Source organism: Oncorhynchus gorbuscha, linkage group LG05, assembly GCF_021184085.1.
Source record: "Oncorhynchus gorbuscha isolate QuinsamMale2020 ecotype Even-year linkage group LG05, OgorEven_v1.0, whole genome shotgun sequence".
Taxonomy (NCBI): Eukaryota; Metazoa; Chordata; class Actinopteri; order Salmoniformes; family Salmonidae; genus Oncorhynchus; species Oncorhynchus gorbuscha.
The window spans coordinates 70760217-70773943 of record NC_060177.1 but is presented as its reverse complement, the minus strand read 5'-3'; the positions used below and the strand labels follow the sequence as shown (position 1 = coordinate 70773943).

The window sequence follows — 13727 nt, the reverse complement described above, 5'->3', positions numbered from 1 at the left end:
TTAGACCTCCAACACACACTAACAGATGCAGTAACCCTGGTTACAGACACCATGGAATAACAAACACAATACAAATCATATTTCCATATGGTTTTCTCATAAACATGACCTCAAAGGAAACCCAATATAAAAACACCCACAGGAGTATGACTATCATAGCCACAAACCAATAGAAAAACAGTCACAAACACACACCTGGGTTAAGCCCCGCTCCACCACAGTAGTTAGCTAGTGGCCACAGACCAGAATGGTGTTTGTAGATAGCAGCCTCTACATTATGAGAACAACAGCCCCAATCTTTGTGGCGGCTGTGTCCCAAATATCAACCTATTCCCTTTATAGAGCACTACTTTTGATCAGAGCCCTATGGGCCCAGGTCAAACGTAGTGCAGTATAAAGGGAATAGGGTGCCATTTGGGACACATCCTGTGTAACATCAGCCACAGCCCACAGCCCTGTCTGTCCACCTGGCCCTAGTCTTGGCCTGACTCAGCAGCCTGTTCAGGTCTGCCATCATGGGCTGTTTGTGCCAACTAAACAACTATTCCACCAGGGAACAATGCTTGGAAGTGAAACTATGCACCTAAGGAAAGTCTTATGAAATCAACAAATCAGAGTAAAAAATGAATGGCATCATTAAACTCTTATCGACCCAGGGTGAGGAGGGCAAGGCAGCAGTGGGCCAGAATGCTAAGTAAGCTTTATGTAACATTACAGACCGCAGCCTCTGTAGCCAATAAAGCTATCCAATACACAATGAATAACAACCAAAAATGTCATATTTGACCACTGACTGAGCTCACACACATAACACAACCAATGAGGGAGTCAGTGGGGGAAAACGCTGACTGCGCATTAGATCCCTCCCTCAAAAACAACTTTAATTCAAAATGTAATTTGTTAACCTTAAGTCCTGAGAGAACAAATGATTCCGTCTTTCCAGGAAATGTCTTGAGACTTAATTTGTAAGTCGCTCTGGATAAGAGCGTCTGCTAAATGACTTAAATGTAAATGTAATGTAAACTTACCCTCCTGCTGCCCCTAGGGAGTCAGAGGGGGGTGACGGAGCCCCAACAATACTCATTCTGAGGGAGGGACTCACTCACTCACTCACTCACTCACTCACTCACTCACTCACTCACTCACTCACTCACTCACTCACTCACTCACAGCAGGAGAATGTGTGGAGAGAGACGACGTGGAGCTTTGGATCTCCATGGGGGCGATTGCCAAGGAGAGGATGCCTGTAATGGTACATACTGTCTGGGGCTGCCTGTAATGGTACATACTGTCTGGGGCTGCCTGTAATGGTACATACTGTCTGGGGCTGCCTGTAAACCTGCCCCAGCCTCTCAGTATTACAACTAGCCTCTGACTCCCTGCTCCATCTTTTGCCCCCATGGCCCCTAACATCTGCCCCTAGGGCTGAGAAGCTCCAGGTGATCCTGTCGAAGACTCATTCAGCTTCCCAAATGGCACCCTATTCCCTATATAGTCCACTACTTTTGACCTGGGCTCAGAGGGCTCTGGTCAAAAGTAGTGCACAATATAGGGAATAGGGTGCAATTTTGGAGGCAACCTCATACAGACATCCTGACGACTGCACCATGATCTAGCTGCCCAGACAGTAATGTACAGTAGCATGGAGGTGTACAGGTACGCAGGCTAACAGAGACCCTCACAGCACTGCATGGGAAAACAGAGTAGCTTTCTTCTTTCGTCCAGATCAGAAATGAAAAGGCTGAAGCAAAGAGTGACTCATTCTGAAAGAGCATTTAAACAAAGACATCAAGTTGACATTCCAGACCTATTCACTGGACCACAAGAGCAGAGGTCCTTCCTGTAATTACTGTACCAGACTGGACCGGTCCTGCTCGGTCTGCCCAGCCTGGGAGCATGGGAATGGAGGGGTGTTGGGGAAGACAGTCACTAAGGTAACTAGTGGGGCTTAATGCGTCATTTAAAAAAGGCAACGGAATGACAGAAACCCCCCCCCCCCCTCGACTGGGAGCATTCGTACAGTAGAGCTAAGGCCCAACCGATCCACAGACCACCCACCTCAAACTCTGATCACAGAGTGTGAAGGAAAGTTCAGTACAGTACTAATTAAGCCATGTAATAATGTATAAGCTGGTATCACAAAGGAACATGTCAGCTTAAGAGTTTTGAAAGGGGCTCAGGCTACCTCAGGCTACCTCAGGCTACCTCAGGCTACCTCAGGCTACCTCAGGCTACCTCAGGCTACCTCAGGCTGGTTCTGGTTGTCACAGTGCAGTTTCACAGAAGGTTGAACATAAATGTAGTAAGAAACTAATATATCTATTAACCCCGTAGGTCTAAGCCCTTAGATCGCAATATCTAGTAAGCGAACATATGGAATTGCTTTAAGATGGTCATGAAATGTATCATTTAGCCATTTTGATTTAGAATTTTAGGCCCCCTGTAGGTATACTTTTTAAAAATAAACAAATTATTTGATGAAACATTGAATTTGGTCGTTACTGGTAAATCCCATATAAACTTATTGAATAACACACATTAATGGCAAAAACAGAAAGTCTAAAAATGAATCATAAAGAGACAAAGTTTTGAAGTGTCTTCTATATCTGAAATATATAAGATGTTTGGTCAGGTTATTTGTTGAACATTTTACTCCTATGCAGTTGTTGCAGTTTTTACAGCCAGGTGCTGAGCTACCTTCAGACCACTCCCCTGAAGCTTGAGTGCATTGAGATTGGTGACATATTAGTCTATAGCTCCAACGGTTCGGTCTGGACAGTCGGTTTTGTGGGAAGAGCTCTTTGAAAGGAGGACATCCGCGACAGAGAGTTCAGACGACGGCCGTAAAGTTTGTGGATGTCGTAGAGCTAAATGTGAGTGTGTCCCCTTTGGTGACATATTCGTTTGTAGCTCACATGGTTTGGGTTTTACAGACGATTTAGTGATGATTTTCTTGTCCGGATCATCTCATGCGTACAATCACAAGCCCTGTATTATGGAACAATAACACGTAAACTTTATATCACCGGAAAGAAGGGATTAAGATGTAGCCACTACAAGATGGTAAGTCTCTAGCATAAACACATGGATAGATATTCAATATTAAAAATGACTTCACCATCTTGACTTCAAGATCTTCTGACTTCTAGGGGCTAATATCTTTACTTATATTATTTGTCTAACTAATAAGTAGATTCTATGTCTTTCTTTTGATGGGGTGTCAGGCAAAACAATTATTCAGGGGGGGGACTAAGATGTTCCAAAAGCAAGGAAACCTGCTGTTTTCTCACTGTAAATGGCACGTTCCAAATCCACTCCTGAGAAGGTAATTGTGTGTTAGTCTTTCTCTCCACGGAGGGAAATGTGTATTTATTATTTTTACTCCTGCAGAAGCGCGGGCATGCCCTGGCACAATGACTGCCACAGGACAGACAAATAAATACCACAGAATTGTTGGAGTAACAGGCAGGGAAAGGACTGGACAACGACCACACGGACACACACACACACAGGAGAGACCTCAGTAAGGATGAGGTCATTATCAGTGTTTGACCTTTACCCATACAAACACTCACTGGTCTTTAGGAGTTAAGACCCATCAGAGGATAAAAGACACAATGCAGGATTTGGGGAGGGAATACAAGCGCTATACTAAGCTACTAGTACCCCTGTGGGGCTGTAGCTCTGGTTCACATAGCAGGAGCAGGGCTGAGAGGACTGAGGTATAGCCCTATACTAAGCTACTAGTACCCCTTTGGGGCTGTAGCGCTGGTTCACATAGCAGGAGCAGGAGCAATCTTCTGAAGCAAGCTTCCAGAAAATTGGAACGGGAATGGCGCCACACCAAACTGGAAGTCTTCCGACTAGCTTGGAAGGACGGTACCGTGCAGTACCGAAGAGCCCTTACTGCTGCTCGATCGTCCTATTTTTCTAACTTAATTGAGGAAAATAAGAACAATCCGAAATTCCTTTTTGATACTGTGGCAAAGCTAACTAAAAAGCAGCATTCCCCAAGAGAGGATGACTTGCACTTTAGCAGTGATAAATTCATGAACTTCTTTGAGGAAAAGATTATGATTATTAGAAAGCAAATTACGGACTCCTCTTTAAACCTGCGTATTCCTCCAAACCTCAGTTGTCCTGAGTCTGCACAACTCTGCCAGGACCTAGGATCAAGAGAGACGCTCAAGTGTTTTAGTACTATATCTCTTGACACAATGATGAAAATAATCATGGCCTCTAAACCTTCAAGCTGTATACTGGACCCTATTCCAACTAAACTACTGAAAGAGCTGCTTCCTGTGCTTGCCCCTCCTATGTTGAACATAATAAACGGCTCTCTATCCACTGGATGTGTACCAAACTCACTAAAAGTGGCAGTAATAAAGCCTCTCTTGAAAAAGCCAAACCTTGACCCAGAAAATATAAAAAACTATCGGCCTATATCGAATCTTCCATTCCTCTCAAAGATTTTAGAGAAGGCTGTTGCGCAGCAACTCACTGCCTTCCTGAAGACAAACAATGTATACGAAATGCTTCAGTCTGGTTTTAGACCCCATCATAGCACTGAGACGGCACTTGTGAAGGTGGTAAATGACATTTTGATGGTATCGGACCGAGGCTCTGCATCTGTCCTCGTGCTCCTAGACCTTAGTGCTGCTTTTGATACCATCGATCACCACATTCTTTTGGAGAGATTGGAAACCCAAATTGGTCTACACGGACATGTTCTGGCCTGGTTTAGGTCTTATCTGTCGGAAAGATATCAGTTTGTCTCTGTGAATGGTTTGTCCTCTGACAAATCAACTGTACATTTCGGTGTTCCTCAAGGTTCTGTTTTAGGACCACTATTGTTTTCACTATATATTTTACCTCTTGGGGATGTTATTCGAAAACATAATGTAAACTTTCACTGCTATGCGGATGACACACAGCTGTACATTTCAATGAAACATGGTGAAGCCCCAAAATTGCCCTCGCTAGAAGCATGTGTTTCAGACATAAGGAAGTGGATGGCTGCAAACTTTCTACTATTAAACTCGGACAAAACAGAGATGATTGTTCTAGGTCCCAAGAAACAAAGAGATCTTCTGTTGAATCTGACAATTAATCTTAATGGTTGTACAGTCGTCTCAAATAAAACTGTGAAGGACCTCGGCGTTACTCTGGACCCTGATCTCTCTTTTGAAGAACATATCAAGACCATTTCGAGGACAGCTTTTTTCCATCTACGTAACATTGCAAAAATCAGAAACTTTCTGTCCAAAAATGATGCAGAAAAATTAATCCATGCTTTTGTCACTTCTAGGTTAGACTACTGCAATGCTCTATTTTCCGGCTACCCGGATAAAGCACTAAATAAACTTCAGTTAGTGCTAAATACGGCTGCTAGAATCCTGACTAGAACCAAAAAATTTGATCATATTACTCCAGTGCTAGCCTCTCTACACTGGCTTCCTGTCAAAGCAAGGGCTGATTTCAAGGTTTTACTGCTAACCTACAAAGCATTACATGGGCTTGCTCCTACCTACCTCTCTGATTTGGTCCTGCCGTACATACCTACACGTACGCTACGGTCACAAGACGCAGGCCTCCTAATTGTCCCTAGAATTTCTAAGCAAACAGCTGGAGGCAGGGCTTTCTCCTATAGAGCTCCATTTTTATGGAACGGTCTGCCTACCCATGTCAGAGACGCAAACTCGGTCTCAACCTTTAAGTCTTTACTGAAGACTCATCTCTTCAGTGGGTCATATGATTGAGTGTAGTCTGGCCCAGGAGTGGGAAGGTGAACGGAAAGGCTCTGGAGCAACGAACCGCCCTTGCTGTCTCTGCCTGGCCGGTTCCCCTCTTTCCACTGGGATTCTCTGCCTCTAACCCTGTTACGGGGCTGAGTCACTGGCTTGCTGGGGCTCTCTCGTGCCGTCCCTGGGGGGGTGCGTCACCTGGGTGGGTTGATTCACTGTTGTGGTCGGCCTGTCTGGGTTCCCCCCTTGGGTTGTACCGTGTCGGAGATCTTTGTGGGCTATACTCGGCCTTGTCTCAGGATGGTAAGTTGGTGGTTGAAGATTTCCCTCTAGTGGTGTGGGGGCTGTGCTTTGGCAAAGTGGGTGGGGTTATATCCTTCCTGTTTGGCCCTGTCCGGGGTGTCCTCGGATGGGGCCACAGTGTCTCCTGACCCCTCCTGTCTCAGCCTCCAGTATTTATGCTGCAGTAGTTTGTGTCGGGGGCTGGGGTCAGTTTGTTTATCTGGAGTACTTCTCCTGTCCTATTCAGGTGTCCTGTGTGAATCTAAGTGTGCGTTCTCTAATTCTCTCCTTCTCTCTTTCTTTCTCTCTCTCGGAGGACCTGAGCCCTAGGACCATGCCCCAGGACTACCTGACATGATGACTCCTTGCTGTCCCCAGTCCACCTGGCCATGCTGCTGCTCCAGTTTCAACTGGCCTGGGCCCTAGGACCATGTCCCAGGACTACCTGACATGAGGACTCCTTGCTGTCCCCAGTCCACCTGGCCATGCTCCTGCTCCAGTTTCAACTGTTCTGCCTTACTATTATTCAACCATGCTGGTCATTTATGAACATTTGAACATCTTGGCCACGTTCTGTTATAATCTCCACCCGGCACAGCCAGAAGAGGACTGGCCACCCCACATATGCTCTCTCTAATTCTCTCTTTCTTTCTCTCTCTCGGAGGACCTGAGCCCTAGGACCGTGCCCCAGGACTACCTGACATGATGGCTCCTTGCTGTCCCCAGTCCACCTGACTGTGCTGCTGCTCCAGTTTCAACTGTTCTGCCTTATTATTATTTGACCATGCTGGTCATTTATGAACATTTGAACATCTTGGTCATGTTCTGTTATAATCTCTACCCGGCACAGCCAGAAGAGGACTGGCCACCCCACATAGCCCGGTTCCTCTCTAGGTTTCTTCCTAGGTTTTGGCCTTTCTAGGGAGTTTTTCCTAGGCACCGTGCTTTTACACCTGCATTGTTTGCTGTTTGGGGTTTTAGGCTGGGTTTCTGTACAGCACTTTGAGATATCAGCTGATGTACGAAGGGCTATATAAATAAATTTGATTTGATTTTGATTTGATTTGATTTGAGAGGACTGAGGTATAGCCCTATACTAAGCTACTAGTACCCCTGTGGGGCTGTAGCGCTGGTTCACATAGCAGGAAAAGGGCTGAGAGGACTGAGGTATAGCCCTATACTAAGCTACTAGTACCCCTGTGGGGCTGTAGCGCTGGTTCACATAGCAGCGGCAGGGCTGAGAGGACTGAGGTATAGCCCTATACTAAGCTACTAGTACCCCTGTGGGGCTGTAGCGCTGGTTCACATAGCAGGAGCAAGGCTGAGAGGACTGAGGTATAGCCCTATACTAAGCTACTAGTACCACTGTGGGGCTGTAGAGCTGGTTCACATAGCAGCAGCAGGGCTGAGAGGACTGAGGTATAGCCCTATACTAAGCTACTAGTACCACTGTGGGGCTGTAGCGCTGGTTCACATAGCAGCAGCAGGGCTGAGAGGACTGAGGTATAGCCCTATACTAAGCTACTAGTACCACTGTGGGGCTGTAGCGCTGGTTCACATAGCAGCAGCAGGGCTGAGAGGACTGAGGTATAGCTCTATACTAAGCTACTAGTACCACTGTGGGGCTGTAGCGCTGGTTCACATAGCAGCAGCAGGGCTGAGAGGACTGAGGTATAGCCCTATACTAAGCTACTAGTACCACTGTGGGGCTGTAGCGCTGGTTCACATAGCAGCAGCAGGGCTGAGAGGACTGAGGTATAGCCCTATACTAAGCTACTAGTACCACTGTGGGGCTGTAGCGCTGGTTCACATAGCAGCAGCAGGGCTGAGAGGACTGAGGTATAGCTCTATACTAAGCTACTAGTACCACTGTGGGGCTGTAGCGCTGGTTCACATAGCAGGAGCAAGGCTGAGAGGACTGAGGTATAGCCCTATACTAAGCTACTAGTACCACTGTGGGGCTGTAGCGCTGGTTCACATAGCAGCAGCAGGGCTGAGAGGACTGAGGTATAGCTCTATACTAAGCTACTAGTACCACTGTGGGGCTGTAGCGCTGGTTCACATAGCAGCAGCAGGGCTGAGAGGACTGAGGTATAGCTCTATACTAAGCTACTAGTACCACTGTGGGGCTGTAGCGCTGGTTCACATAGCAGCAGCAGGGCTGAGAGGACTGAGGATGTCTGGGAGAGTCGACAGGAGTGAGACAATGACGGGAAAGCTGTGACAGCATCACGGGCGGCGGCCTGGGTGATATATGGCAGCCGCACGGCCAAATTGCCTTCCGCGAGAACAGGAGAAGAGGGGGAGAGAGAAAGGGAGGGCCGAACAATTGGTTGTCCCCCCCCCCCCTCCCCGGCTTCAAAAGAACTCCTCCTGAGCTCTCCAGCCATCTCTGACCTCTGCCTCCCTTCAAACTACAGTGGCCATGTAGTGACCTAATAGTAGCTTCCCTTATATGGCAAATCAACTACCACTGATTTGCAGGGATTTTGTTATCTGATATTTTTTCAGTAGCATTGTCCCAGCCAAGATCCAGTCTAAACCAGCTCCTGTGTATAGTCTGATCAAATAGAGAAGCAGTAGTGAGGTGGTTTATGAGTAAAGCCCCACACAGGATATGACTGCAGGGTCCCAGACACAGAGGATAAACTCTCCAATATATCCTGTTCAGGACTACTTATGAGTTACAGACCACTGTGACCTTAGCCAGGGAAACTGGCACTACAAAAAAGAGGAAAGGAGAGAGAGCAGGAAGAACAAAGGAACATTGTAAGAGGAGAGAAGAGAAGGAGAGAACAAAATAAAATGATGGATACAGAGAGCAAGAGAGGTTTGTTCAGAGGTTGATAAGCTTATATTGAGCAGGGTGGCAGGCTGCGTCTTGTCGGTGGTATAGACTTGACACATTGCAGGAAACGTATATTGTTCTATACAAGCTGTTTCCCCCTAATAATACGGAGGGAGCAGGGCTGGGGCTGAGGAACACAAATATATGAAAGGACAAACAATGTAAAAACGGTGAGAAAGTGGCGATCGGAAAACAAAATAAGCGAATAAATATCAGGGGGAAAACACAAGAGTCATTAATCATTCTACAGCCGAGGTCTTTTTGTGGCAGATTCTTGGCTACTGCCTCTGACTTCAATAGAAGGACTGGTACTCAATGAAGTTCCCTAGTCCGTCTAACAGGGGAGGGGTAATCTACTACCCTAGTCCGTCTAACAGGGGAGGGGTGTTCTACTACCCTAGTCCGTCTAACAGGGGAGGGGTGTTCTACTACCCTAGTCCGTCTAACAGAGGAGAGGTGTTCTACTACCCTAGTCCGTCTAACAGGGGAGAGGTGTTCTACTACCCTAGTCCGTCTAACAGAGGAGAGGTGTTCTACTACCCTAGTTCGTCTAACAGGGGAGAGGTGTTCTACTACCCTAGTCCGTCTAACAGGGGAGAGGTGTTCTACTACCCTAGTCCGTCTAACAGGGGAGAGGTGTTCTACTACCCTAGTCCGTCTAACAGACGAGAGGTGTTCTACTACCCTAGTCCGTCTAACAGGGGAGAGATGTTCTACTACCCTAGTCCGTCTAACAGGGGAGGGGTATTCTACTACCCTAGTCCGTCTAACAGGGGAGGGGTAATCTACTACCCTAGTCAGTCTAACAGGGGAGGGGTAATCTACTACCCTAGTCCATCTAACAGGGGAGGGGTAATCTACTACCCTAGTCCGTCTAACAGGGGAGGGGTAATCTACTACCCTAGTCCGTCTAACAGGGGAGGGGTAATCTACTACCCTAGTCTAATAGGTGAGGGGTATTGTACTACCCTGGTATAATAGGTGAGGGGTATTGTACTACCCTAGTCTAATAGGTGAGGGGTATTGTACTACCCTAGTCTAATAGGTGAGGGGTATTGTACTACCCTGGTATAATAGGTGAGGGGTATTGTACTACCCTAGTATAATAGGTGAGGGGTATTGTACTACCCTAGTCTAATAGGTGAGGGGTATTGTACTACCCTGGTATAATAGGTGAGGGGTATTGTACTACCCTAGTATAATAGGTGAGGGGTATTGTACTACCCTGGTATAATAGGTGAGGGGTATTGTACTACCCTAGTATAATAGGTGAGGGGTATTGTACTACCCTAGTATAATAGGTGAGGGGTATTGTACTACCCTGGTATAGCATTCTATTAAACTGGCAAACAAACATAGCGCAAAGGACAACAAGTAAACCCAAGATGAGCAAATCACAGTCAGACATTTTTTCCCCCTTTAAAAGTCAATTAAATTGATGCTTAGCGAAGGGTTATTGGAAATGCAAAAAAAATACAGCTTGGTTCCACGGTTAAATAAGGACCTGTGATAGTGAGTGCCCCCCTCCACTTCCTGCCTATAATGACTTATCCAGGAACTCACTACCATTAGCCTGATACAGACTGCCATCCCTGTTTAATCTGAGTGTGCTGGTAGGCCCATGTGGGAATTCATAAATGTTGTTTGTGGAGGAGCAGCTGAGGTTTGTGTGAAACTGGATGTGAGTTTGTGATGTATTACAGTTCACATCTGTGTGTCGGCTATCTATTCAGTTTATCCTAATTACTTGTTAACTGACAGTTGTTAAGGGAACGCTAAGTGGACCATGGGAACCAATTGGACAAACAGACAGTTTTAAACAGTTGAGCAGGAAAGGGTGTGAGACGTTATCAAAGCATATCGTCATTCCCTCTCTCACCCCAGCCCCTGTGGCTGTCAGAACACTCACCCTATAGGATAGGGTAAAAGCTATACTGAACAAAAATATAAACACAACACGTAACAATTTCAAAGATTTTGCTGAGTTACAGTTCATAAAAGGAAATAAGTAAATTGAGAAATTCATCCGGCCCTAATCAATGGATTTCACATGGTGGGTTCCAACAAAGCAGCTGTACAGTGACTGAGTCTGCCATCCTCCACGGGAGCCCAGCTAGGAGAGCCGCTCCAGCCCTGAGTGCCAGGCAAGCCCCACTCCGGCCCCATACAGGCCGGGGCAGAGGCCCCCCCACTGGGGGAAAGGACCAATGTCTCGGAGGTCTGAAAGAAGTGCTGGTGGGGGGTCTGGGACTGAACATGCACTACTAGCTGGGATTGGACTGTCAGTACGGTGGTTAGATAGAGCAAATACAGTACAGAGTAGTTACTGTACAGCTCAGGCAAAACAAAGGGGCAGAAGTTGGACAATAAGATATTCACTGTTAATTATATTGGGTGGATGTCACCAAATTATTATATAAGATGTACGCACACACACAACGATTCAGCCCTGTCCGGATCTGGTTGCCATCTCTCCCACTACAGAGGGAAAGGCACTGTTTGATCCCAGACAGAAATTTAAACAAACAGACTCAAAAGGAGCAGAAACCAAAACATCTAATCATCAGGCAACAGCACAATTGTTGGGTGGGCTGGGTGGGTGGAGAAGAGGGGGATGAGGGAGTGATATCACAGAAGCAGGAAATCCTATTTACACAACCTTATTTTCCTCTGCCTGGCGTGATATCATCTTAAAACACCTCTCCTGGTGTGTGTGGTGTGTGTTTTACAGGGTCTAATGCATGCGAGATGAAAGGGAGCCCAAAGTGTAACCTGTCTACGATAACACAAAGGGACGAACAAGGGCGTGTGTGTGTGCATATTATGTCAGACCAGACATCAGAAAACTGAGAGCGTGCAGGCAGGCAGACACCTGGGTCTGCGCCAATAGGAAGCATCTGGGAGGGGATACTGACCAAGATGTGTGCTTTCTCGCTCTCCCTCTTCTCTCTCCTTCCCTGTCTCTCCCTTTCTTTTCTCTCTCTTGGCTCCATATTTTCTCTTTCTGCACTTCTAAATAATCCTGCTATTGTCTAGCAGCAATCAAGCTGCATCATCACAAATGTACACACACGCACACAAAGAGGCCAAATGTGCGTATTCACATACAATCACAATGTCCGACTTGGATAGCTGCCTCTGATTATTATTCTATCATCTACGTTGTAATGAATGCTCCATATGGCTCAGGACACAAACAAGAACAGCTAGTGAGGCTGATGCAGCTCACAACATCCTGGCAACAACCTCATCTCACATTCCACCGGTTCCATCATGATATTAGTGAAGGGCCATGCTATGTTTTTACACCTGTGTTTAAAAATGGATTTAAACCTAAGGGAATGAGGGAAAACTATTGAATATGTGGCATACTTATGCATGTGTGCCCAACTCACCCTCCTTTTAAGGCGGTCTCTCTCTTTCAGTGTGAGTGTGTCAGCCTTAGCGATGACAGGGACGATGTTGACCTTGCTGTGAATGGCCTTCATAAACTCCACATCCAGAGGCTTCAGACTGGACAGATTCAGAGACAGGTAGAAATTTAATACAGATAAATAATAGATAGAAAGAAATAAGTGATTATGTTACCACTACCCAGTCTAAATAGTGGTGTGAGGTAGAAGTGTGTGTGTTACCCGTGTCCAAAAGGAGAGATGAAGTAGAAGTGTGTGTGTTACCCATGTCCAAAAGGAGAGATGAAGTAGAAGTGTGTGTGTTATCCGTGTCCAAAAGGAGAGATGAAGTAGAAGTGTGTGTTACCAGTGTCCAAAAGGAGAGATGAAGTAGAAGTGTGTGTGTTACCCGTGTCCAAAAGGAGAGATGAAGTAGAAGTGTGTGTGTTACCCATGTCCAAAAGGAGAGATGAAGTAGAAGTGTGTGTGTTACCCGTGTCCAAAAGGAGAGATGAAGTAGAAGTGTGTGTGTTACCCGTGTCCAAAAGGAGAGATGAAGTAGAAGTGTGTGTTACCAGTGTCCAAAAGGAGAGATGAAGTAGAAGTGTGTGTTACCAGTGTCCAAAAGGAGAGATGAAGTAGAAGTGTGTGTGTTACCCGTGTCCAAAAGGAGAGATGAAGTAGAAGCAGCAGTGGACTCTGTTGTCTACGATGTGTCTGCGGTTCAGGCCACTCTCATCATGAAGGTAACGCTCAAACTGGTTATCAATGTACTGGATGATGGTCTTAAAGCTGAGGACACACACACACACACACACAGGACACAAACACACATCAAACACAAATCAACCAGAGACATTGTGTGAACTTGAAGACCACCTCCAGAAATAGATGGTGGGTCTTTGTAGCCTTGGCAGTATATACACTGTCTATACTTACCAAGTGGGTGCAACTCAAAAGTCTAAGCTTTTTCTCCTCACCTTTCATACTTCATTTACACTGATATTAAAACCAGGGATAACAGATAGCAACATGGAGGAAAGGAGACCAGAAAGAGATGCAGCCTATCTCTGCCATCTGACCTGCTTTCTCTGATTACTTCCTGCAGGGCCACTAGGCGTGGTCACATGGTATTTAGCAACAGCTTCCCCCCCAAACAGGAGTAACATCAAAGTCTACTTCCCAAATGGCACCCTATTCCCTGTATAGTGCACTACTCTGGTCAAAAGTAGTGCACTATATAGGGAATAGGGTGCAGATTACCTCTGACCTATATTCACGTCACCCAGTTGGACCCAGGCAGTGTTGTGGTTCATTCCGTATCGACTCCAGACAACACAAGCCACTACAGTGAATAAATGCCTTGCCAATTCAACTGAGAGGAATTGAAATTCAATTGAAATGATCCCAACTCTGGATCTTAGCATATCCTGATTACCTGCTACTGTTGCCCCTTTATTG

The 13727-nt window shown here is 46.1% G+C and overlaps 1 protein-coding gene across 3 annotated transcripts in view; it reads right to left on the bottom strand.

Moving 5' to 3' along the window:
* zgc:63587 (uncharacterized protein LOC393431 homolog) overlaps positions 1-13727 on the bottom strand; it is a 48286-nt gene that overhangs the window by 20909 nt on the left and 13650 nt on the right. For 2 of the 3 annotated variants that reach the window (XM_046351036.1, XM_046351038.1), the window contains exons 6-7: positions 12924-13058; positions 12270-12387 (exon numbers count right to left, since the gene is read on the bottom strand). In XM_046351036.1, the coding sequence (XP_046206992.1) occupies positions 12270-12387; positions 12924-13058 (253 nt within the window). Of the gene's footprint in view, positions 1-12269; positions 12388-12509; positions 12541-12923; positions 13059-13727 lie in introns of those variants that run through there. The other variant, XM_046351039.1, reaches the window with a different exon arrangement.